The sequence below is a fragment of the Eleutherodactylus coqui genome, chromosome 13 (assembly GCF_035609145.1).
Source record: "Eleutherodactylus coqui strain aEleCoq1 chromosome 13, aEleCoq1.hap1, whole genome shotgun sequence".
NCBI classification, from domain to species: Eukaryota; Metazoa; Chordata; class Amphibia; order Anura; family Eleutherodactylidae; genus Eleutherodactylus; species Eleutherodactylus coqui.
In genome coordinates, this window is record NC_089849.1 from 128,467,938 (window position 1) to 128,495,387 (window position 27,450).

Here is a 27,450-nt window from a genome sequence, read left to right on the forward strand (position 1 = left end):
ACTGGGTCCAGTTCTGGGCACCCCACTTTATAACAGACATAGACAAACTGGAGCAAGTTCAGAGAAGAGTTACCAAGATGGGGAGCGGTCTGCAAATCATGTCCTATGAGGAACAGTTAAAGGATCTGGGAATGTTTAGCAGAAGAGAAGGCTGAGAGGAGACTTAATAGCGGTCTACAAATATCTGAAGGGCTGTCACAGTGCAGAGGGATCAGCCCTATTCTCATCTGCACAAGGAAAGACTAGAAGCAATGGGATGAAACTGGAAGGGAGGAGACACAGATTACATATTAGACAGTGAGGGTGATCAATGAGTGGAACAGGTTACCACAGGAGGTGGGGAGCTCTCCTTCAATGGAAGTCTTCAGAGGCCGGACAGACATCCTGATGACCCTTCCATCTCTGCCATTCTATGCAGCCTACCTGATGCACAGTGGGCAGTAGTATGTATTGGTAGTCTAAGACCCTACATGCTGCTCTGATTAGCTGGCACTGCTCATGTGGTCTGCACTGGCCGATCAAAGCAGCCTGTAATTTCTTAGACTAATGATGCATGGTAATACACAGTGTGTATCAGGTAGCCAGAGAAGCTGAGGCGGCCATCTTTGTTTGTCCAGGGTCGGAGGGCTGCTTTAAATATTCAATGAAATTAAGAATTGTTTTTATGCGTTCGGAAAAATATTGTCGGCAGAAAACAGAAGAAGTCGAGAAAGAAGTGATATTTAATAGGTTATCGGGTTAGTTTTCCATAAAAGCGTAATCTGAGCGCTGTAGAAAATACTTTTTATAATCGGGATACAGTAGCGGGGGCCTCTCCTCCACGTGACTCAGCTGATGGGTAAGGAGCGATTTCTGATTATAACATTTCCCACATTGGTCGCACGGATAAAGCCTTTCTCCTACGTGGATTCTCTGATGTTGGACAAGGTTGGACTTGTGAGTAAAGCATTTAGCACACTGAGGACATGAATAGGGCTTCTCCCCTGTGTGGATTCTCTGATGCGTATGAAGATTGGATTTGAGGGTGAAGCACTTTCCGCAGTAAGAACAGGAGAAGGGCTTGTGGCCGGAGTGGATCCTCTCATGTCTGCCAAGGTCCGACTTCAACGAAAAGCATTTCCCACACGCGGAGCAAGAGAACGGTCTCTGCCCCGTGTGAATTCGCTGATGTCTGACCATGTCCGATTTTAGTGTGAAGCATTTCCCACACTCTGGACATGGATGTGGTTTCTGGTCCGTGTGAAGGTTATGATGCTCGACAAGGTGCTGCTTGTGACCAAAGCACGCCCCACGCTCTGAACACACCAATGGCTGCTCACCTGTATAGATGCGCTGGTGAACAATTAGATTGGATCTCCTTGTAAACTGGTTTTCACTTTCTAGACATGGAAATATTTTACCCCCCGTAGGATCTGCACTTCGTATAGAAACATGGGACTCGTCTAAGGAACGATCCGGCGGCTCACATGGTAGGCTTCCACTGTAAAGGTCTGGGGGTATATTTGAGGTAATGGGGTTTTGTGTGCTAATATATGAAGTGTCAGGAGAAGCTTCCCGGTCCTCAGGGGGGTCCGCAGATAGATCCCCCCCATAAAGCACTGCTGGGGTATTTGGGGTCAGATCTTTATTTGTAAGGACTGCAGTTTCTCTTGGAAGAACTTGTCCCCTGACTTGGCCTTCCGTCTCCTTGTCTGGAGATGATGCATGGTGGCTTCTTGAGATGTTACATTCGAAAGGTTCTCCTGTTAGAGAGAAAATAAGTAACGATTCACTCACCAGTCTGTATAGAATCTCAGACACAAACCCGCCAAAGGCTTCTGTTGGCCCTAATGCCGTATTCTTAATGCCGCTGGAAGTTTAAGGGTTCTAAAAAGATGCCATGAATGTCACATTTTTCTACAAGGACTTTTCAATGGCTCTTTAGGGGGGGGGGGGGCACACATTTTTGCATTTGAACAAAGAACAAAAGCCACACCCAGAGCAATGCTGCATTTTAAAAGCTTGGCTAGTGAGAGGCTTATGACGCGGGTCAGGAGGGGTATAGCTTCTTCTTAGGGGGAGAACGTCTGTGAGGAGGTTTATGAGGCTCCTCTGGGAGATACAGGCCTCTCACTAACGAAGCCAGAAAGGGGCAATGCCCTAGAAACAGTCTGTGGATGGTTTCTGTTTTTTGCTCACAATTCCCAGGTCATGATTACAACATTTCTAACATTGACTTGCAGGAATGCTGCCTTCCAATGGGTGGTGCTGCAGGGGTATTGTTCCATCTTCTCATTTGCATAAGTCCCCTCCCACCTTCTAGGTGTCTCCCTAAGCAGTAGCTGTACCGTTCCTGCCCCAGTAGATATGCTGATGTATCGGAGGCACAGGACGACTGGACATTACTGAACGAGTTAGAAGAGTCTAGGAGTAACCAGATCAGGGTTCGTCCCACCCGTGATATTCCCACCATATGCAGACATGTGTTTCTTAATGGTCTCTTCCCGCTTGATGGGAGTAGTAATCTCGCCACAACTGGTCACTCGGAGCAGGATGGGTGCAAGGCTCCAACAAGGAGCACATATAGCAGGGGAGGAATCGTCGCGTGCGGCGGGGAGGAATCGTCGCGTGCGGCGGGGAGGAATCGTCGCGTGCGGCGGGGAGGAATCGTCGCGTGCGGCGGGGAGGAATCGTCGCGTGCGGCGGGGAGGAATCGTCGCGTGTAATCTTCACATGTAGCGGGGGGGGGGGGGGGAATCTTCACATGTAGCGAGGGGGGGGGGGGGAATCTTCACATGTAGCGGGGGGGGGGGGGGGGGGAGGAATCTTCACATGTAGCGGGGGGGGGGGGGGGAATCTTCACATGTAGCCGGGGGGGAAATCTTCACATGTAGCGTGGGAGGGGGAGGAAATCTTCACATGTAGTGGGAGGGGAATCATTACTTCTAGCGGGGGGGGGGGGGGGGGGGTAATCTTGACATGTAGTGGGGGGAGGGGGGGGTGTAATCTTACGGTGCCAGCAGTGCAGATGAAATCCCCAAAGCTCCATCCACAAGCTGCATAAAAATATCATTGCATCCCCTGCAACTCCTAGAACACACGGATCATACCGGAAGGAAGTGTCTCCACGGTAACGGCCCGAGAAAGGCTTCAAAAATAAAAATGAAATATATGAGTCGTTCCCTTTAATAACAGGCGCTCACATCCCGTGCCAAGTCATAGGCCTGGTCTTCGGTGCCGCCACGCTACGCGGGGGCGCTCACACCCATATCCCGTAAAGTTGTGATGTTCACGGCAAATATGTTGCGATTTGCAAGAAAATGGCGTCTCAGAACCGAGATTCAAGTGTGAAAATCGCATGTATTATCCATAGGAAAATTTGAAAATCGCATCCCACTTGCATGAAAGTCGCATGAAGACGCAAGCGAGTCGCCATTATTATTGGAAACAACGGCTAAGATTTCTACGGACTCACAGAAAGAGTGCGGCGACCGTATCCTGCAGCGGCGCCGGGAGAGGAAAGTCACACGTGTAAAACTGAGGGGGCGATTTATGGGCACGTTTGTGGATCACAAGGGTCAGAAGCGGTGTCTTCCCAAGGAGAGCACCCAGAGGGGTGTGGGGACACGTAGGGGGTGAGTGGATCAGGGGATGGTATAGTCTCTTCCCAAGGAGAGCACCCAGAGGGGTGTGGGGACACGTAGGGGGTGAGTGGATCGGGGGATGGTATAGTCTCTCCCCAAGGAGAGCACCCAGAGGGGTGTGGGGACACATATGGGGTGAGTGGATCGGGGGATGGTATAGTCTCTTCCCAAGGAGAGCACCCAGAGGGGTGTGGGGACACGTAGGGGGGTGAGTGGATCGGGGGATGGTATAGTCTCTTCCCAAGGAGAGCACCCAGAGGGGTGTGGGGACACGTAGGGGGTGAGTGGATCAGGGGATGGTATAGTCTCTTCCCAAGGAGAGCACCCAGAGGGGTGTGGGGACACGTAGGGGGTGAGTGGATCGGGGGATGGTATAGTCTCTTCCCAAGGAGAGCACCCAGAGGGGTGTGGGGACACGTAGGGGGTGAGTGGATCGGGGGATGGTATAGTCTCTTCCCAAGGAGAGCACCCAGAGGGGTGTGGGGACACGTAGGGGGTGAGTGGATCGGGGGATGGTATAGTCTCTTCCCAAGGAGAGCACCCAGAGGGGTGTGGGGACACGTAGGGGGTGAGTGGATCGAGGGATGGTATAGTCTCTCCCCAAGGAGAGCACCCAGAGGGGTGTGGGGACACGTATGGGGTGAGTGGATCGGGGGATGGTATAGTCTCTCCCCAAGGAGAGCACCCAGAGGGGTGTGGGGACACGTATGGGGTGAGTGGATCGGGGGATGGTATAGTCTATCCCCAAGGAGAGCACCCAGAGGGGTGTGGGGACACGTATGGGGTGAGTGGATCGAGGGATGGTATAGTCTCTCCCCAAGGAGAGCACCCAGAGGGGTGTGGGGACACGTAGGGGGTGAGTGGATCGGGGGATGGTATAGTCTCTTCCCAAGGAGAGCACCCAGAGGGGTGTGGGGACACGTAGGGGGTGAGTGGATCGGGGGATGGTATAGTCTCTTCCCAAGGAGAGCACCCAGAGGGGTGTGGGGACACGTAGGGGGTGAGTGGATCGAGGGATGGTATAGTCTCTCCCCAAGGAGAGCACCCAGAGGGGTGTGGGGACACGTATGGGGTGAGTGGATCGGGGGATGGTATAGTCTCTCCCCAAGGAGAGCACCCAGAGGGGTGTGGGGACACGTATGGGGTGAGTGGATCGGGGGATGGTATAGTCTATCCCCAAGGAGAGCACCCAGAGGGGTGTGGGGACACGTATGGGGTGAGTGGATCGAGGGATGGTATAGTCTCTCCCCAAGGAGAGCACCCAGAGGGGTGTGGGGACACGTAGGGGGTGAGTGGATCGGGGGATGGTATAGTCTCTCCCCAAGGAGAGCACCCAGAGGGGTGTGGGGACACGTAGGGGGTGAGTGGATCGGGGGATGGTATAGTCTCTTCCCAAGGAGAGCACCCAGAGGGGTGTGGGGACACGTAGGGGGTGAGTGGATCGAGGGATGGTATAGTCTCTCCCCAAGGAGAGCACCCAGAGGGGTGTGGGGACACGTATGGGGTGAGTGGATCGAGGGATGGTATAGTCTCTCCCCAAGGAGAGCACCCAGAGGGGTGTGGGGACACGTATGGGGTGAGTGGATCGGGGGATGGTATAGTCTCTCCCCAAGGAGAGCACCCAGAGGGGTGTGGGGACACGTATGGGGTGAGTGGATCGGGGGATGGTATAGTCTCTCCCCAAGGAGAGCACCCAGAGGGGTGTGGGGACACGTATGGGGTGAGTGGATCGAGGGATGGTATAGTCTCTCCCCAAGGAGAGCACCCAGAGGGGTGTGGGGACACGTAGGGGGTGAGTGGATCGGGGGATGGTATAGTCTCTCCCCAAGGAGAGCACCCAGAGGGGTGTGGGGACACGTAGGGGGTGAGTGGATCGGGGGATGGTATAGCCTCTTCCCAAGGAGAGCACCCAGAGGGGTGTGGGGACACCTAAGAGACGAGTAAGTAGACTTATAAGGCCATGCTAGCTCCTCTGAGAAATGAGCGCCTTCTGTCGATGCATTTCGTTCCCGCAGTTCTGGACTTGTACGTATTGACACGAAAAAAAGCACCTATTAAACGATTTAAGCGTACTCGCCCATTGGAGTCCACAGTGGCACGCCTGCATGATCTTTAGTGCGCTCACATGTCCGCAGCGCATGCGCGTGCGTAAAATACACGCAGGGGTGTGCCAGGACACAACATCAATCCACAATGTGCACTAAATCCGCTTACGCCCGTGTGAAGCCGGCCACTAGCGTATGTGTAAAATGGCGCGGGAATCTGCCATCACAGACACGCGCAGCATGGATACGTATGGAAACAGCACCCTCTTGCAGTGCCTGCGTAGGGACATAGAAGGGCGCCGTATCACACGCAGACAGAGCATGCTGCCATTTATGTCTCTTGTGCATGTAAACGCAGCGTCCGTAGAATGGCAGGCCATTGACTTTCATTGCCTCTGCTCACCACGTATGACGCGTTCATGTAGCACGCATCTAGTGCGCGGTGGACAACCGCCTGTGGCCATGAGCCCTGAGTAGCAGACTTGAGGATTTCCGCTTTCCTACGGTGGCGCGGGCTGTGAAGGGGGCGGTCTGGAGACCTCCAACAGATCTGCGCCTCCACAGAACCCGCCGGATCTCCATGACAACCTCATGTCCCCTAAAGACGTGAAGCGCGGGAGGTCCGGCGGGTGTCACTCACCTCTGTCACCGGGGTGTTCCGTCCCCATGAAGTGATGATCATCCATCAGGAATGTGTCTATTTCATCATCCAGGTCTTCCACTTTAATATTGAGGAAGCTTTCATCCTAAGCGCACACATATAACAACGTGTGTGAGAATGGCGCAGTGCCGCTATAGAGGGTAGAGTACATATCCGCCCGGTCCTCCTACCTGATCGTCCTGCGGGGCAGTGCGGCTCTCCTCCGAAGAGTCCTGGAGGTCTGGCGGGGCGCTGGGACTTCTCTCCGATGGGTTTCCTTTCTTGGTTCTGTCTGTATAAGCAGACACACGTTAATGGCGTCCGGCGCCCTCCTAGGCCCCGCCCACCTCTTGTGCGCAGTGACAATGAGGAGCGTTCAGTGCTACATTTTATCGTAATGACTGAGGGCGGTCAGGCGGAGGTCCAGGACTCCTTCCGGCTGCTTGTATTAAAGGCGGTCCGTTACAATGAAGTGTAAGTGCCACCTTTCAGAACAGCCGCCTCTTTCAAGTTGCCACGTTTGGCTTTATTGTACCGGACCGCATTTAATAAAAGCGGCCCAAAAGACGTCCTGGACCTCGGCCGGGCCCTCCGGGGTCTGGTGTGCAGCGACTGGCCACAGTGTAGCCCTGCGATCTCAGAGCGCTCAATGTGGCTCACAAGCAGATCGCCCAAATGCCACCCAGGTTGTAGTGATCACAATGCGGATCATCCTGGTAAGTCATCCATAGTAGGAGCCCAAACAACAACGGAAACCTCTAGAGGGCGCCACCGGCTGCTGACTGCAATCTGTAATACATGGAGTCCGTGGAAAGAGAAGCCGCCATCTGACAGGCACTCTGTAATGACAGCTCTGGGGCCTTTCAGAAGGCCCCCGGCTGCCACGACAACCGCACAGCAACCCGCAATCTTATTGCAGGGGACAGTGCGGGACCCCTGAACACCGAGGCATTAAAAGGGTTGACAGCTCCAATGAGCGGTGCGGCTTATCAGAGCTGTTGCGGGCGGGTGTGGGCTGTAAGAAACAGCCGGCACCTGTATTGTATGGAGCGGGATCTATACACCCTACGGCCTCATGTCCACGGGCAAATTAACTATTTAAATCCGCAGCGTTTCTCCCGCCCGTGGATCCGTGCCCCATAGGGATGCATTAGACTCCCGCAGGTAGTTAAATATCTGCGGATGTCATTCTTCCCTGAAGGCGCGGGTCCCACGTGCAGGAAAAAATCCGGACATGCTCCATTTAGGTGCGGGGCTCCCGCAGGCTTCTATTGAAGCCTATGGAAGCCGTCCGGATCCGCGGGAGACCCGCGCCTGAATTAAACTCACCTGCTCCGGGCGATGCAGGTCTTCCTTCCTTCGCGGCCGGATCTTCTTTCTTCGGCCCGGCGGATGTGCCTGGCGCATGCGCGCAGCATGCAGCCGACGTGCCGAGCACATCCGCCGGGCCGAAGAAAAAAGATCCGGCCGCGAAGAAAGGAAGATCCGCATCGCCCGGAGCAGGTGAGTTTATTCTGATTTTAATGCCACATGTCCGCGGGGCGGGAGGGACCCGCTATGGATTCTCCATGGAGACTCCGTAGCGGGCCTGATTTTCCCCGTGGACATGAGGCATTAAGCTACAGGACATAACTGTACGTCCTGGAGCGTTAAGGGGTTAATCATAATGCGTCAATATGCAGCCTCACTGCTCAGGGAGGTAAGCTTATTCCATATATAACATAAGCTTACCTCACATCTTACCCAACGAACCTGCATATATTGCAGTGCCATTCATTTCATGTGTGAGGTACAAAGTGAAACCCCTTAACCTACTCTACTATACGTGTACACGACACATATATACTCTACTATACGTGTACACGACACATATATACTCTACTATACGTGTACACGACACATATATACTCTACTATACGTGTACACGACACATATATACTCTACTATACGTGTACACGACACATATATACTCTACTATACGTGTACACGACACATATATACTCTACTATACGTGTACACGACACATGTATACTCTACTATACGTGTACACGACACATGTATACTCTACTATACGTGTACACGACACATGTATACTCTACTATACGTGTACACGACACATATATACTCTACTATACGTGTACACGACACATGTATACTCTACTATACGTGTACACGACACATGTATACTCTACTATACGTGTACACGACACATGTATACTCTACTATACGTGTACACGACACATGTATACTCTACTATACGTGTACACGACACATCCGGTATATACTCTACTATACGTGTACACGACACATCCGGTATATACTCTACTATACGTGTACACGACACATCCGGTATATACTCTACTATACGTGTACACAACACATATATACTCTACTATACGTGTACACGACACATCCGGTATATACTCTACTATACGTGTACACGACACATCCGGTATATACTCTACTATACGTGTACACAACACATATATACTCTACTATACGTGTACACGACACATCCGGTATATACTCTACTATACGTGTACACGACACATCCGGTATATACTCTACTATACGTGTACACAACACATATATACTCTACTATACGTGTACACGACACATCCGGTATATACTCTACTATACGTGTACACGACACATCCGGTATATACTCTATTATACGTGTACACGACACATCCGGTATATACTCTACTATACGTGTACACGACACATCCGGTATATACTCTACTATACGTGTACACGACACATCCGGTATATACTCCACTATACGTGTACACGACACATCCGGTATATACTCCACTATACGTGTACACGACACATCCGGTATATACTCCACTATACGTGTACACGACACATCCGGTATATACTCTACTATACGTGTACACGACCCATCCGGTATATACTCCACTATACGTGTACACGACCCATCCGGTATATACTCTACTATACGTGTACACGACACATCCGGTATATACTCTACTATACGTGTACACGACACATCCGGTATATACTCTACTATACGTGTACACGACACATCCGGTATATACTCTACTATACGTGTACACGACACATCCGGTATATACTCTACTATACGTGTACACGACACATCCGGTATATACTCTACTATACGTGTACACGACACATCCGGTATATACTCTACTATACGTGTACACGACACATCCGGGTATATACTGCACTATACGTGTACACGACACATCCGGTATATACTCTACTATACGTGTAGACGACCCATCCGGTATATACTCTACTATACGTGTACACGACACATCCGGTATATACTCTACTATACGTGTACACGACACATCCGGTATATACTCTACTATACGTGTACACGACACATCCGGTATATACTCTACTATACGTGTACACGACACATCCAGTATATACTCTACTATACGTGTACACGACACATCCGGGTATATATGTGCGGATAGCGAGATCCGGAATGATGACATACTGAAGGGAACTCCTCCGATACGGATGAAGGACACTTACCGTATTGGGGGAAGGTTCCAGGACTTTCTCCTACGTGGATTCTCTGATGTTGGACAAGGTTGGACTTGTGAGTAAAGCATTTCGCACACTGAGGACATGAATAGGGCTTCTCCCCTGTGTGGATTCTCTGATGCGTATGAAGATTGGATTTGAGGGTGAAGCACTTTCCGCAGTAAGAACAGGAGAAGGGCTTGTGGCCGGAGTGGATCCTCTCATGTCTGCCAAGGTCCGACTTCAACGAAAAGCATTTCCCACACGCGGAGCAAGAGAACGGTCTCTGCCCCGTGTGGTTTCTCTGATGTCTGACCATGTCCGATTTGAGTGTGAAGCATTTCCCACACTCCGAACATGGAAACGGCCGCACCATGCCGTGCGCTCTCTGGTGCTTCACAAGGTCTGGCTTCTTAATAAAGCATTTACCGCACTCGGAGCACATATGTGGTTTCTGTCCTGTGTGAATTCTCCGATGTTGAACAAGATTTGACTTGTGACTAAAACTCTTCCCACATTCCAAGCATGAGAAGGGCTTCTCTCTTGTGTGAATTCTCTGATGTACGATGAGATTTGATTTCTGTGTGAAGCATTTTCCACAAGCGGCACATGTGAACCTTCTCCCCTCTCGGTGTCCTCTACTTTCTGAATAAGTACTTGACAGGTCGGAAGAACACTGCAAGTTGCTAGAGAGCTCCAATGATAGACTGTCTGTGAACACCACTGAGGATACATTGTTGGTCATGATATATGAAGCTTCCGGAAAGTGTCCCATGTGATCCGAGGAATCGGGTACCTCATCCCCCTTGTGAGGAGCTGGGGATATAGCTTGAGGAGTAAGACTTTCACTAGAAGGGACAATGACGTTGTGTTGGGTTTCACTGTCAGGAGACCAAACAAGGTGGCTCTCGGAGACAGTCGGACTAATGTGTTCCCCTGCCGGAAAGAAGAAAACATTCCGACTTCAATACAATATATGTATCCATTAGCTTCTATGACTTGATATTACTGTACAGACGGCCATACTCCTCAGGCCAAAGGTGGTCAAAACATCGGTGTTACATTGCCTGCAAGAACCAACTAGGAGAGGGCTCACACCAAGACATGACGCTCCAAGAAGGCCACAGCAAACATAAGAGGAAAGTTATCCTGAGCAACATTTGGGTGAGTGGACCCAGCCTACAAGAGGGCGATCGCCCCGACAAGACCGGTCCTGCATCTCGTACCAAAGGGCCTAGTCACTCCCTAGGTGGAAAGTCCAAAAAACAGAGGCCAGAACTAGGCAGATGTAAAATAAGCCACAGAGGTACTCAACACACAGCAAGACATGGAGTCCGGCGTCCGCACACCAACAGACGGAAGGGGGATTCATTCTGACCAGGCGTCCGCACACCAACAGACAGAAGAGGGATTCATTCTGACCAGGCGTCCGCATAGCAACAGACAGAAGAGGGATTCATTCTGACCAGGCGTCCGCACACCAACAGACGGAAGGGGGATTCATTCTGACCAGGCGTCCGCACACCAACAGACGGAAGGGGGATTCATTCTGACCAGGCGTCCGCATAGCAACAGACAGAAGAGGGATTCATTCTGACCAGGCGTCCGCACAGCAACAGACAGAAGAGGGATTCATTCTGACCAGGCGTCCGCACAACAGACAGACGGAAGGGGGATTCATTCTGACCAGGCGTCCGCACACCAACAGACGGAAGGGGGATTCATTCTGACCAGGCGTCCGCACACCAACAGACGGAAGGGGGATTCATTCTGACCAGGCATCGGCACACCAACAGACGGAAGGGGGATTCATTCTGACCAGGCGTCCGCACACCAACAGACAGAAGGGGGATTCATTCTGACCAGGCGTCTGCACTGCAACAGACGGAAGGGGGATTCATTCTGACCAGGCGTCCGCACACCAACAGACGGAAGGGGGATTCATTCTGACCAGGCGTCCGCACACCAACAGACGGAAGGGGGATTCATTCTGACCAGGCGTCCGCACACCAACAGACGGAAGGGGGATTCATTCTGACCAGGCGTCCGCACGCCAACAGACGGAGGGGAGTCAGGTGTCCACACACCTACGAATGGAGGGACATAAACACCACAAACAGAACATGGAGTTTAGACTCAAACACCAGCAGACTGCCCCCATCTGACACAACGTAGAGCCAGACTCACACCAGACTAGACCCAGACAGAGCTGCACACATCCCCACACCAGCAGCCAGACTACAGAATGACCCACAGCGCCACATGGGTTAAATACACTCACAACAGGGCTGATTGGACAAACAGGGGACACACCTCCCTGTGACCAACCAATCTACATCCGTCTGATGGTGGGGATCTCAGGAGGGCATGAGCACTAGCCTGCAGCCCGGCCTCCAGCCATCGCTGTGCTCTATTTCCTTCCATAGAAGAGTCGGTTGGTTGCCATGGCAACGAGCAGTAAACAACCAGAGGAATCAATAGCTGCAGTGTCTGGAGAAGGGAGCATTCAGGAAATAGACATCTTATGGGCGAGGGCATGGTTCTGTGACTTCTAACACACTGACATAGCATTCCTGAGATGGGCACACCTTCTCAAAACAGACTGTGTTCAAAGCGCCGTGTGAACAGACATGTGGACTACAGTCCAACCGCAGGACCCTCACTGATCAAGATAAGGAATGGTCACCGCAGAGTAAAGGCGCCACGCCAACGGGCACTGCCACCTCCATACCTGGGAGAACTCACTGTTGGCACATTCTAAGGAGACGATACAAATCTGACATTCTGGTCAAGTCCTTACATAATAGATGCATAAATCAAACGCTGCCCGCTACCTTCAGGGACGTCCGCATGGTGCGACCGCTGACCGTCTGCTTCCTCTGGAGCTTCCGCTTTTACATTCTTCACATGTTCACCCTAGGAGTATCAGCAATAATAAGTCACATATGACTACTTGTAGGTAAACTAACTTATTAACCTTGTACGTGTGCGCGGGTCCGAGCACCGTGTGCTTCACTGCCCATGTACTGCCATCGCTGCCACGGCTGGAGCCACATAAGACCGCTCCGCTTCCTACATATGTCTGTATTAGCAAATACTTCTAATCCAAAATACTGGACAACCCGCACTTACACCTCTCTGCAGCGCCGTTCCTCTGCGAATCCTCCTGAAAACGTATGACTGGACACCACGGTGTTTGCATTCCCCTGGCCAGCGCTGCTACCATATGGACACGCTGTATTACACGGGCAGCTAATATGTCCCCACTGGTAGAGGAGTTCTTGAGGTTACGATTATTGCGAGGGGGTTACAGAATGATTGGCCATCAGCACCCGCTCCTCCCATGCCGACTGTACTGCTGACAATCCCCCCCTAATAAAGGAAGCGGCGGGACACAGGCGTAACCGCTAACCCATTCACGGTTTATGGCCCATTCGCCAAGCAGATGGAGGACTGTTCAAACATGCGCACCACTGCTTCCTGCGCTGTGGGAACACGCAGTGCGCCATTCTGGTGGCCCCCAGCAGTTACCCTCCATCCTACGGACGGCTGAGCAGTGCTTGTGCAGGAAAGCTCCGTTACCCTTTAATTCTTTTAGGCTTCTAAACACTTCTTTTTTTAATTTGTGTTTTACAAAATTCATTAATCCCACAAGGAAACGTACAATCGTGTGATCGCTTACATCATTACCGCACCTTCAGTACAAGCTCTCCTGCAATGGGCGTGTTCAAACCAAGGCTGGACAAATAGCTGTCTGGGATCAGCGATCCTGCACTGTGCAGGGGGTTGGACCCGAGGACCTAAGAGTACCGCGATGACCCCAGAGGACCCCAATGACCCCAGAGGACCCCAATGACCCCAGAGGACACCAATGACCCCGGAGGACACCGGATGACCTCGGAGGACACCCGATTACCTCGGAGGACACCCGATTACCTCAGAGGACACCCGATTACCTCAGAGGACACCCGATTACCTCAGAGGACACCAATGACCCCAGAGGACCCCAATGACCTCGGAGGACCCCGATGACCCCGGAGGACCCCGATTACCTCAGAGGACACCCCGATTACCTCAGAGGACACCCGATTACCTCAGAGGACACCCGATTACCTCAGAGGACACCCGATTACCTCAGAGGACACCCGATTACCCCAGAGGACCCCAATGACCTCAGAGGACACCCGATTACCTCAGAGCACCCCGATTACCTCAGAGCACCCCGATTACCTCAGAGCACCCCGATTACCTCAGAGGACACCCGATTACCTCAGAGGACACCCGATTACCTCAGAGGACACCCGATTACCTCAGAGGACACCAATGACCCCAGAGGACCCCAATGACCTCGGAGGACCCCGATGACCTCGGAGGACCCCAATGACCTCGGAGGACCCCGATTACCTCAGAGCACCCCGATTACCTCAGAGCACCCCGATTACCTCAGAGGACACCCGATTACCTCAGAGGACCCCGATGACCCCAGAGAGCCTTTCCAACTCTACCAGTCTATGAAGTTGTGGGTCCAGAAGGGGACTAAAGGGGTTTTACCAGATAAAGGTTCTTTGTAAAAACAAGTCCCCACACTCCATTCTCCCCGCTAGTCCCGTTGAGCCTCCTATTGTTCCCTGGCTGCAGCAGCCTGTATTCCGGTGTTCCTCCACACGGACGTATAAAGCACTGGATAGTGAAGGGATTGATAGAGGAATGATAGAGGAAACTGTTTCTAAATCCACTCCTAGGTTTGTCTTAAAAAGCCGTCTGAATAAGCAGTAGCGGTCCGTGCAGAAGTGCAGCACACACTGCGGAGCAGCGCTGCGGATGACAACGGTGTGGCCAGCAGGCTCCATGCGTGTATTATACAGACCGTCTCGCCTAGAAGGAGCCTGGTAAGACCTCTGTATACAGACCTGATGGTCCTCCATGACATGCAGATATTCCTCGCCATACGGAGGGCTGGGGCATCTGGTGGGGTCACTTCCAGTACTGGATCCCTCTGTAGAAGACATATATAGAGACAGCACTCCATATGTGACGATGAGCGGACCCCCTCACAGTCAGCACTACTGTCTACCCCACAATTCATGGGAGTCTCCTCTTACCCAGTAATGTGGTGGGACAGGGAATCTCCAACATGACGTCCTTGTAGAGACCCTTGTGTCCTTCCAGGTACTCCCACTCCTCCATAGAGAAGAAGACTGCCACATCCTGACACCTTATAGGAACCTGACAACACAACATACAGTCATCAGCCCTTGTGTTACTGTATAATGTCCCCCATCCTCCCCGGCGGTCTCACCTCTCCCTTGTGTTACTATATAACGTCCCCCACCCTCCCCGGTGGTCTCACCTCTCCCTTGTGTTACTGTATAATGTCCCCCATCCCCCCCGGCGGTCTCACCTCTCCCTTGTGTTACTGTATAACGTCCCCCATCCCCCTCCTCCCCGGCGGTCTCACCTCTCCCTTGTGTTACTGTATAATGTCCCCCATCCTCCCCGGTGGTCTCACCTCTCCCTTGTGTTACTGTATAATGTCCCCCATCCTCCCCGGCGGTCTCACCTCTCCCTTGTGTTACTGTATAATGTCCCCCATCCTCCCCGGCGGTCTCACCTCTCCCTTGTGTTACTATATAACGTCCCCCATCCTCCCCGGCGGTCTCACCTCTCCCTTGTGTTACTGTATAACGTCCCCCATCCCCCCCGGCGGTCTCACCTCTCCCTTGTGTTACTGTATAACGTCCCCCCATGGCCCCCGGTGGTCTTACCTCTCCCTTGTGTTACTGTATAACGTCCCCTCCCCGGCGGTCTCACCTCTCCCGTATTACTGTATAACGTCCCCCATCCTCCCCGGCGGTCTCACCTCTCCCTTGTGTTACTGTATAACGTCCCCCATTCCCCCGGTGGTCTCACCTCTCCCTTCTGTTACTATATAACGTCCCCCATCCTCCCCGGCGGTCCCCCCTCCCCCTTGTGTTACTGTATAACATCCCCCATCCTCCCCGGTGGTCTCACCTCTCCCTTGTGTTACTGTATAACGTCCCCCCTCCCCGGCGGTCTCACCTCTCCCTTGTGTTACTGTATAACGTCCCCCCTCCCCGGCGGTCTCACCTCTCCCTTGTGTTACTGTATAACGTCCCCCATCCTCCCCCGGTGGTCTCACCTCTCCCTTCTGTTACTATATAACGTCCCCCATCCTCCCCGGCGGTCCCCCCTCCCCCTTGTGTTACTGTATAACATCACCCATCCTCCCCGGTGGTCTCACCTCTCCCTTGTGTTACTGTATAACGTCCCCCATCCCCCCTGGCGGTCTCACCTCTCCCTTGTGTTACTGTATAACGTCCCCCATCCTCCCCGGCGGTCTCACCTCTCCCTTGTGTTACTGTATAACGTCCCCCATCCTGCCCGGCGGTCTCACCTCTCCCTTGTGTTACTGTATAACGTCCCCCATCCCCCCAGGCGGTCTCACCTCTCCCTTGTGTTACTGTATAACGTCCCCCATCCTCCCCAGCGGTCTCACCTCTCCCTTGTGTTACTATATAACGTCCCCCATCCTCCCCGGCGGTCTCACCTCTCCCTTGTGTTACTGTATAACGTCCCCCATCCTGCCCGGCGGTCTCACCTCTCCCTTGTGTTACTGTATAACGTCCCCCATCCTCCCCGGTGGTCTCACCTCTCCCTTGTGTTACTATATAACGTCCCCCACCCTCCCCGGCGGTCTCACCTCTCCCTTGTGTTACTGTATAACGTCCCCCATCCTGCCCGGCGGTCTCACCTCTCCCTTGTGTTACTGTATAACGTCCCCCATTCTCCCCGGCGGTCTCACCTCTCCCTTGTGTTACTATATAACGTCCCCCATCCTCCCCGGCGGTCTCACCTCTCCCTTGTGTTACTGTATAACGTCCCCCATCCCCCCCGGCGGTCTCACCTCTCCCTTGTGTTACTGTATAACGTCCCCCATCCTCCCCGGCGGTCTCACCTCTCCCTTGTCTTACTATATAGCGTCCCCCATCCTCCCCGGCGGTCTCACCTCTCCCTTGTGTTACTGTATAACGTCCCCCATCCTCCCCGGCGGTCTCACCTCTCCCTTGTGTTACCGTATAACGTTCCCCATCCTCCCCGGCGGTCTCACCTCTCCCTTGTGTTACTATATAACGTCCCCCATCCTCCCCGGTGGTCTCACCTCTCCCTTGTGTTACTGTATAACATCCCCTATCCTGCCCGGCGGTCTCACCTCTCCCTTGTGTTACTGTATAACGTCCCCCATCCTCCCCGGCGGTCTCACCTCTCCCTTGTGTTACTGTATAACGTCCCTCATCCTCCCCGGCGGTCTCACCTCTCCCTTGTGTTACTGTATAACGTCCCCCATCCTCCCCGGTGGTCTCACCTCTCCCTTGTGTTACTGTATAACATCCCCCATCCTCCCCGGTGGTCTCACCTCTCCCTTGTGTTACTATATAACGTCCCCCATCCTCCCCGGCGGTCTCACCTCTCCCTTGTGTTACTGTATAACGTCCCCCATCCCCCCCGGCGGTCTCACCTCTCCCTTGTGTTACTGTATAACGTCCCCCCATGGCCCCCGGTGGTCTTACCTCTCCCTTGTGTTACTGTATAACGTCCCCTCCCCGGCGGTCTCACCTCTCCCGTATTACTGTATAACGTCCCCCATCCTCCCCGGCGGTCTCACCTCTCCCTTGTGTTACTGTATAACGTCCCCCATTCCCCCGGTGGTCTCACCTCTCCCTTCTGTTACTATATAACGTCCCCCATCCTCCCCGGCGGTCCCCCCTCCCCCTTGTGTTACTGTATAACATCCCCCATCCTCCCCGGTGGTCTCACCTCTCCCTTGTGTTACTGTATAACGTCCCCCCTCCCCGGCAGTCTCACCTCTCCCTTGTGTTACTGTATAACGTCCCCCCTCCCCGGCGGTCTCACCTCTCCCTTGTGTTACTGTATAACGTCCCCCATCCTCCCCCGGTGGTCTCACCTCTCCCTTCTGTTACTATATAACGTCCCCCATCCTCCCCGGCGGTCCCCCCTCCCCCTTGTGTTACTGTATAACATCACCCATCCTCCCCGGTGGTCTCACCTCTCCCCTGTGTTACTGTATAATGTCCCCCATCCTCCCCGGTGGTCTCACCTCTCCCCTGTGTTACTGTATAACGTCCTCCCTGGTGGTCTCACCTCTCCCTTGTGTTACTGTATAACGTCCTCCCTGGTGGTCTCACCTCTCCCTTGTGTTACTGTATAACATCACCCATCCTCCCCGGTGGTCTCACCTCTCCCTTGTGTTACTGTATAACGTCCCCCATCCCCCCCGGTGGTCTCACCTCTCCCTTGTGTTACTATATAACGTCCCCCAACCTCCCTGGTGGTCTCACCTCTCCCTTGTGTTACTGTATAATGTCCCCCATCCTCCCCGGTGGTCTCACCTCTCCCTTGTGTTACTGTATAACGTCCCCCATCCCCCCCGGTGGTCTCACCTCTCCCTTGTGTTACTATATAACGTCCCTCATCCTCCCCGGCGGTCTCACCTCTTCCTTGTGTTACTGTATAACGTCCCCCGCTCCCCCCTGGCGGTCTCACCTCTCCCTTGTGTTACTATATAACGTCCCCCATCCTCCCCGGCGGTCTCACCTCTCCCTTGTGTTACTATATAACGTCCCTCATCCTCCCCGGCGGTCTCACCTCTCCCTTCTGTTACTGTATAACATCCCCCATCCTCCCTGGCGGTCTCACCTCTCCCTTGTTACTGTATAACGTCCCCCAGCCCCGGCGGTCTCACCTCTCCCTTGTGTTACTGTATAACGTCCCCCATCCTCCCCGGCGGTCTCACCTCTCCCTTGTGTTACTATATAACGTCCCCCATCCCCCCCGGCGGTCTCACCTCTCCCTTGTGTTACTATATAACGTCCCCCTCCCCGGCAGTCTCACCTCTCCCTTGTGTCACTATATAACGTCCCCCATCCTCCCCGGCGGTCTCACCTCTCCCTTGTTACTGTATAACGTCCCCCATCCTCCCCGGTGGTCTCACCTCTCCCTTGTGTTACTGTATAACGTCCCCCATCCTCCCCGGTGGTCTCACCTCTCCCTTGTGTTACTATATAACGTCCCCCTCCTCAGCGGGCTCACCTCTCCCCTGTGTTACTATATAACGTCCCCCATCCTCAGCGGGCTCACCTCTCCCTTGTGTTACTGTATAACGTCCCCCATCCTCCCCGGCGGTCTCACCTCTCCCTTGTGTTACTATATAACGTCCCCCATCCTCCCCGGTGGTCTCACCTCTCCCTTGTGTTACTGTATAACGTCCCCCTCCTCCCCGGCAGTCTCACCTCTCCCCTGTGTTACTGTATAACGTCCCCCTCCTCCCCGGCAGTCTCACCTCATCCTTGTGTTACTGTATAACGTCCCCCATCCTCCCCGGCAGTCTCACCTCTCCCCTGTGTTACTGTATAACGTCCCCCTCCTCCCCGGCAGTCTCACCTCATCCTTGTGTTACTGTATAACGTCCCCCATCCTCCCCGGCAGTCTCACCTCTCCCTTGTGTTACTGTATAACGTCCTCCCTGGTGGTCTCACCTCTCCCTTGTGTTACTATATAACGTCCCCCATCCTCCCCGGCGGTCTCACCTCTCCCATGTGTTACTGTATAACGTCCCCCACCCTCCCCGGCGGTCTCACCTCTCCCTTGTTACTGTATAACGTCCCCCAGCCCTGGCGGTCTCACCTCTCCCTTGTGTTACTGTATAACGTCCCCCATCCTCCCCGGTGGTCTCACTTCTCCCTTGTGTTACTGTATAACGTCCCCCATCCTGCCCGGCGGTCTTACCTCTCCCATGTGTTACTGTATAACGTCCCCCACCCTCCCCGGCGGTCTCACCTCTCCCTTGTGTTACTGTATAACGTCCCCCCCCTCCCCGGCGGTCTCACCTCTCCCTTGTGTTACTGTATAACGTCCTCCCCGGCGGTCTCACCTCTCCCTTGTGTTACTGTATAACGTCCCCCCCCCTCCCCGGCGGTCTCACCTCTCCCTTGTGTTACTGTATAACGTCCCCCCCCCCCTCCCCGGCGGTCTCACCTCTCCCTTGTGTTACTGTATAACGTCCACCCCCCCTCCCCGGCGGTCTCACCTCTCCCTTGTGTTACTATATAACGTCCCCCATTCTCCCCGGCGGTCTCACCTCTCCCTTGTGTTACTATATAACGTCCCCCATCCTCCCCGGCGGTCTCACCTCTCCCTTGTGTTACTATATAACGTCCCCCATCCTCCCCGGCGGTCTCACCTCTCCCTTGTGTTACTGTATAACGTCCCCCCCCTCCCCGGCGGTCTCACCTCTGCCTTGTGTTACTGTATAACGTCCCCCATCCTCCCCGGCGGTCTCACCCCTCCCTTGTGTTACTATATAACGTCCCCCATCCTCCCCGGCGGTCTCACCTCTCCCTTGTGTTACTATATAACGTCCCCCATCCTCCCCGGCGGTCTCACCTCTCCCTTGTGTTACTGTATAACGTCCCCCATCCTCCCCGGTGGTCTCACCTCTCCCTTGTGTTACTGTATAACATCCCCCATCCTCCCCGGTGGTCTCACCTCTCCCTTGTGTTACTGTATAACATCCCCCATCCTCCCCGGTGGTCTCACCTCTCCCTTGTGCTACTGTATAACATCCCCCTCCTCCCCGGCGGTCTCACCTCTCCCTCGTGTTACTGTATAACGTCCTCCCCGGCGGTCTCAACTCTCCCTTGTGTTACTATATAACGTCCCCCATCCTCCCCGGCGGTCTCACCTCTCCCTTGTGTTACTATATAATGTCCCCCATCCTCCCCGGTGGTCTCACCTCTCCCTTGTGTTACTATATAATGTCCCCCATCCTCCCCGGCGGTCTCACCTCTCCCTTGTGTTACTGTATAACGTCCCCCATCCTCCCCAGCGGTCTCACCTCTCCCTTGTGTTACTATATAACGTCCCCCATCCTCCCCGGCGGTCTCACCTCTCCCTTGTGTTACTGTATAACATCCCCCATCCTCCCCGGCGGTCTCACCTCTCCCTTGTGTTACTGTATAACGTCCTCCCCGGCGGTCTCACCTCTCCCTTGTGTTACTATATAACGTCCCCCATCCTCCCCGGTGGTCTCACCTCTCCCTTGTGTTACTATATAACGTCCCCCATCCCCCCCGGCGGTCTCACCTCTCCCTTGTGTTACTGTATAACGTCCCCCCGCCCCGGCGGTCTCACCTTTCCCTTGTGTTACTATATAACGTCCCCCTCCCCGGCGGTCTCACCTCTCCCCTGTGTTACTGTATAAGGGCCCCCATCCTCCCCAGCGGTCTCACCTCTCCCTTGTGTTACTGTATAACGTCCCCCATCCTCCCCGGTGGTCTCACCTCTCCCTTGTGTTACTGTACAATGTCCCCCATCCTCCCTGGTGGTCTCACCTCTCCCGTCAGCAGCTCAATGATCTTATTGCTGAGCTCTAGGATCTTGCCATCTTTGTCCCTCCGGCATCTCAGACGTGGCGGCTCTGTGATGGCGCTCTTGGTCCTGCATCCTCCTAACATTAGGGGACTACTTCTGGGGCTCTCACACTCCCCGGATGACTTCTTCGTGTCTGTGTGCTCCTGTGTACAGACAGACAGAGTCCCGGGTAAATATCACTGCACAGAAACTCCCGTTAAATGCAGCGTTGGTAAATGCTGGTGGAATAGGGGCCCTTGCAAAAGGACATCCTTGCGGAGCGGGAGACGCCACGGCACATTGACAAGTAGATCCATTAATTCGGCATACCATGTCCGACGCGGCCAATCCGGAGCATTGAGCAGCACCAGAATATATTCCCACTTGATCTTCTTGTGACCTTGTGTAAGAGAGGAATCAGTGGGAATAGGTATGGGAACTGGAACCCTTACCACGGGGTGACGAGGGCGTCCACTGCTGAGGCCCGAGGGTCCTGGGACCTCGATACGAACCGCAAGATCTTGCAGTTGAGCCGGGAGGCCATGAGGTCCACGTCCGGCCGTCCCAAACGACAAAATTGCTGACAGACGTCTGGATGAAGTCCCCACTCGCCTGGATCTACCATTGTTCTGCTCCGGAAGTTGGTGACTAAATTGTCCACTCCGAGTTTTCATACTGCCGATATTGCTGGCACATTGACCTCGGCTCAGGATAGGATGCGGGTTGCTTCTGCCATCGCCTGAGTGCTGCGGGTTCTGCCTTGTCGGTTGATATATGCAATGCCCGTTGCATGGTCTGTCTGGACCCGGAGTGGGTGGCCTTGTAATCGAGGCGCAAATTTGAAAGTTGACAGATAAATTGCCCAAGGCTCCAGGACATTTATCGTGAGACGCGCTTCCGCAGCGGGCGACAGGCTGTGGGTCACGTGAGGAGGGAGCGTTCCCTGTGATAGGCTGCTGTGGGTGGTGACCACCCTTCAGTGGAGGAAGAGGTACGACTGACCCTGGAGTATGACAGTAGACGATACCACTACCACTCTAGGGAGCGGCGGAGCGACTCCAGAAGACTGATCCGCTGGTCCGGGGTCATTGGGTCCTTCTTCACAGGAGAAAACAGGCTTCGCTGCAGATCCCGCGAGTGAAACTGCGTGAAGGATATGGTTGGAAACTACGCCACCATGAGGCCCAAGACTCTCATTGCATGCCGGATGGAAATGGAGCGCCGTTGACGAAGGCTCAGAACCTGACACTGAAGCTCCTGACGCTTTGCGACTGGTAGAGACATGCCTGCCTGCACAGTGTCCAGGGTCATCCCCAGGAACTCCAGACATTGTGAGGGAACGAGCGATGACTTGGCATAGATTACCTTACAGCCGAACTGTTCCGGAGTGGGTAAGGAGATGTGCAAGCTCTCCAGGCGGGCCGTCCGCGACCGACCCTTTTAAGGATACCGTCCAGATAGGGTATGGCTATGATTCCCCTGGAGTGAAGGAGCTCCATTATGGCTGCCAGTACTTTGGTAAACACCCAGGGAGCCGTAGCCACCCAGAAGGGCGAGCCCAGAACTGGCAATGCCTGCCTTGAATTACAAACCACAGGAACTGTTGATGCGCTTGCCGAATGGGAACATGTAGATACGCATCCTGGATGTCGATGGCTGACAGGAATTCGTGGTGGTCCATGGACGCTATGCCCAAGCGGATGGACTCCACATGAAAATACCGCACCTGCATGTACCAGTTCAGCCGCTTGAGGTTCAATACTGGACAAACCGAGCCACCCTTCTTTGACACGATGACCAGGTTTGAGAAGAACCCTGTAAAGCGCTGGCATGGCCTGTTGCACCAATAGATGGTCAATGGCTTCCAGGAGCTTTCTGGCCCTGGCGCCATATCTGAGAACGGGAGATGCGAAAAAGATCCGGTGGAGTGCCTGGGGTGCGCCTAAAGGAGCGAGGCCCCCCCCCCGGGGCGCGCCAGAAGGAGCGAGGCCCCCCCCCCCCGGGGCGCGCCTCAAGGAGCGAGGCCCCCCCCCGGGGCGCGCCTCAAGGAGCGAGGCCCCCCCCCCGGGGCGCACCTCAAGGAGTGAGGCCCCCCCCCGGGGCGCGCCTCACCCGGGGCGCGCCTCAAGGAGCGAGGCCCCCCCCCCCCCGGGCGCGCCTCAAGGAGCGAGGGCGCGTCTCAAGGAGCGAGGGCCCCCCCGGGCGCGCCTCAAGGAGCGAGGGCCCCCCCCCGGGCGGGTCTCAAGGAGCGAGGGCCCCCCCACCCCGGGCGCGCCTCAAGGAGCGAGGGTCCCCCCCCCGGGCGCGCCTCAAGGAGCGAGGGTCCCCCCCCCCGGGCGCGCCTCAAGGAGCGAGGGTCCCCCCCCCCCGGGCGCGCCTCAAGGAGCGAGGGTCCCCCCCCCCCGGGCGCGCCTCAAGGAGCGAGGGCCCCCCCCCCCCCCGGGCGCGCCTCAAGGAGCGAGGGCCCCCCCCCCGGGCGCGCCTCAAGGAGCGAGGGCCCCCCCCCGGGCGCGCCTCAAGGAGCGAGGGCCCCCCCTAGGGGGCGTCTGAAGGAGCGAGGCCCCCCTAGGGGGCGTCTGAAGGAGCGAGGCCCCCCTAGGGGGCGTCTGAAGGAGCGAGGCCCCCCTAGGGGGCGTCTGAAGGAGCGAGGCCCCCCTAGGGGGCGTCTGAAGGAGCGAGCCTCCTCATCGGCAGAGGATCTCTCCTCAGAAATATTAAAGTTATCCTTTATGGCGGTAATCAAGTGTAGCCGCCAGTTTGGAGGAGACGATGCTGCCGCGGAGGGGTGCAGACTTTGCAGAGCGGGGTCACATGGCCGCAGGAGAACTGCTTCTGACAGCGTTCATAATAAGTGTGGAGACCCGGCATCGGCTCGGCTCCCTCAGACCTCAGTGACATGATGGGAGTATGAAGACTAGAAACAACTAGCACTGGCTGAGAACAATAAGGCCTAATGGCAGCCTTACCCCCTGTAGACCAGCAGCTGGAGTCCCCTGAGAATGAGCCCGGCAGTCTAGCAGCACCAGGAGGTGAGCAGCAAGCAGCCCCAACCTTCCCCAACACTGGGCCACGCCCCCCGTGCAGGAAAGGGAGGGGCCTAAACGAGCCTGAGGCCAGGGGCTCAATTATTAGCAAGGCTGGAGGCCTCCAAGGGTTCCCCGTGCCGAAACCGAGCGTCCGAGGACTGGGGCAGGTAGGGCATGCCCCACAAGACGGCGGATGGGAGTCCTGAGCTGTGGTTGAGCTGATAGCAGCCAACAGTGAGACACACGGAGATGCGGAGCCTGCACCCCGGCACTACCCTGGGGGCTGACCCGGCTTGGAGGTCTGTGTAAATAAGCCGTGTGAACTGCGGCAGAAATCCGTCCGTGGGCATTAGCCCAGAATTATGGTTTTAAAAAAAGATAAAGCACGATGGTGGCACCGATAGAGCCGGAGCCACGGCCGGCCAAAGGAGAACCAGCTCATTGTCCAAGACTTAATGTACTCTTCCTGTACAGGTTGCTGGGTTCGGGGTAAATGTAGGGGGGGCTATAGCCTGGCTCGGGGTAAATGCAGGGGGGCTATAGCCTGGCTCGGGGTAAATGCAGGGGGGCTATAGCCTGGCTCGGGGTAAATGCAGGGGGGCTATAGCCTGGCTCGGGGTAAATGCAGGGGGGCTATAGCCTGGCTCGGGGTAAATGCAGGGGGGCTATAGCCTGGCTCGGGGTAAATGCAGGGGGGCTATAGCCTGGCTCGGGGTAAATGCAGGGGGGCTATAGCCTGGCTCGGGGTAAATGCAGGGGGGCTATAGCCTGGCTCGGGGTAAATGCAGGGGGGCTATAGCCTGGTTTGGGGTAAATGTAGGGGGGCTATAGCCTGGCTCGGGGTAAATGCAGGGGGGCTATAGCCTGGCTCGGGGTAAATGCAGGGGGGCTATAGCCTGGCTCGGGGTAAATGCAGGGGGGCTATAGCCTGGCTCGGGGTAAATGCAGGGGGGCTATAGCCTGGCTCGGGGTAAATGCAGGGGGGCTATAGCCTGGCTCGAGGTAAATGCAGGGGGGCTATAGCCTGGCTCGGGGTAAATGCAGGGGGGCTATAGCCTGGCTCGGGGTAAATGCAGGGGGGCTATAGCCTGGCTCGGGGTAAATGCAGGGGGGCTATAGCCTGGCTCGGGGTAAATGCAGGGGGGCTATAGCCTGGCTCGGGGTAAATGCAGGGGGGCTATAGCCTGGCTCGGGGTAAATGCAGGGGGGCTATAGCCTGGCTCGGGGTAAATGCAGGGGGGCTATAGCCTGGCTCGGGGTAAATGCAGGGGGGCTATAGCCTGGCTCGGGGTAAATGCAGGGGGGCTATAGCCTGGTTCGGGGTAAATGTAGGGAGGCTATAGCCTGGCTCTGGGTAAATGTAGAGGGGCTATAGCCTGGTTCGGGGTAAATGTAGGGAGGCTATAGCCTGGTTCGGGGACAACCATTATTGCTCAAGAAATCTTTTGACCGATAATCGCTGTGTGCTTTTACAGCGCAAGGTGATCGTTCAAACGTTGAGCGATCACCTTGCGCTCCAAGCGGGGAATGCAGAAGACAAGCGGGGCCACTTGTCTTCTACATCCAGCTGCTCTCTGCTCGGAGCGCCCGGCTGGTATACAGGGGTGTCCCCACTTGTGTTCTACATTCAGCTGTTCTCTTCTCGGAGCGCCCGGCTGGTATACAGGGGTGTCCCCGCTTGTTTCCTGCACCCAGCTGTTCTCTGCTCGGAGCGCCCGGCTGGTATACAGGGGTGTCCCCGCTTGTGTTCTACCTTCAGCTGGTATACAGCTGAGCGCTCCGAGCGGGGTATGGAGAATGCAGCTGGACCGCTCTGTTCTTCATACCAGCCTGTCATCAGGGAGCGGGATGAAACAATAGTATCAGCTGTATCCCGCTGTGAATCCCTGATGAGGCTCATCGTCGGCACGCTGACAGACAACGAGGAGCAACGGGGGAACCAAAACTGCAGGATGTCAGCGGTCACACAGCGATATCGGCTTTGATCGATTTTTGAGTGATAATCGTTGTGTCTAAATGGGCCTTAAAGCTGCGTGTGATATCGGCACAGATGAGACAGGTGAGCAGATTGCCCGAAGCGCTCACCTCTCCACTCAGCAGGTAGATGATCTTCAGAGCCAGCCTCAGTATTTCCTTAGTCAGGTGATTGTGGTCCTTTTCAATTGTTCGAGTTCTCTTGATGAAATCTAATTGGGGTGGGAATGACTGAGGTGATGTCTGCAAGTACAATCAGAAACATAACTAATGAGGTAAACAGTCCAGGCTTATAATACACTGCAGTAACAGTAATACAGTTATCAAATCCTCAACCAACATGTCTGAAGGGGGAGAGCTGTGTGCAGAACAGGAGAGTTACTAACGAGGTAGATAATGGACCTTGTGGTGCTGCGGCGGATAATCATATATATACCAATGTGTCACCCTTCACAAGCCGCATGCTTCCTGTCACATCCAATTCTTCATGGTTATCAGAGATGGTCCACCCAAACCCTGCCACCATAAAATGTTTAACGGACGGCCGCACCGCAGATTCCGTTCCAAACTCACCCTGTCACCAAGTCGTGCGCGGGACGCCCCCTGCTGGCATTGCTTTATTTAAACCCCTATGTCGCATCTCAGCTCCAAGACACCTTCACAAACACCGTATATATCATTGTGGGCCACCCTGTTAATCAAGCACCACAACGTTACTAAGTAACTGCTCTTCCAGACTATGGACAATCTTTTGAGCTCCGAGTCTGCGATTAGCCGTTTAGGCCCATGCGTTTGCCCGAAAGAATAACGTGACAATTACATTACTTCAAGACAATTCTGTTGACTCAAGATCTACAGGACCAGAACTTTGAGGAACTATCAGTGTCTGAATGCCAAGATGTTCTTAAAGGGGTTGTAGCAGAATAGCAGGGTATTGTCTATCCACAGGATAGGGGATACCTTCCTGATTGGTGGGGGTCCCACCGCTGAGACCACTGCCGATCTGAAGAATGGAGCTCCTGTGTGCCCCGTCCTCCTCACTGCAATGAGCAGATGACTGCATGGAGTGCTGGTTGTGCAAGTGCCCAGAGCTCCATTCACTGTCAGTGGCATTGCTGAGTACCCGAGGGGCGCACCCATTAAAATGAATGGAGAGCTGACTGTGCCTGCTC

At 54.6% G+C, this 27,450-nt stretch overlaps 1 protein-coding gene across 1 annotated transcript in view; it reads right to left on the reverse strand.

Annotated features, from left to right (window-relative positions):
- Positions 1-704: 704 nt before the first annotated feature.
- The window catches only part of LOC136588319 (zinc finger protein 665-like), a 31,675-nt gene continuing 4,929 nt past the window's right edge, over positions 705-27,450 (reverse strand). Inside the window, exons 3-11 of the mRNA XM_066587432.1 lie at positions 26,390-26,521; positions 21,260-21,442; positions 14,933-15,056; positions 14,741-14,826; positions 12,665-12,746; positions 9,840-10,766; positions 6,500-6,600; positions 6,309-6,414; positions 705-1,742 (exon numbers count right to left, since the gene is read on the reverse strand). Coding sequence (XP_066443529.1) covers positions 739-1,742; positions 6,309-6,414; positions 6,500-6,600; positions 9,840-10,766; positions 12,665-12,746; positions 14,741-14,826; positions 14,933-15,056; positions 21,260-21,442; positions 26,390-26,521 — 2,745 coding nt within the window. The 3' untranslated portion in view covers positions 705-738. The remainder of the gene's footprint in view (positions 1,743-6,308; positions 6,415-6,499; positions 6,601-9,839; positions 10,767-12,664; positions 12,747-14,740; positions 14,827-14,932; positions 15,057-21,259; positions 21,443-26,389; positions 26,522-27,450) is intronic.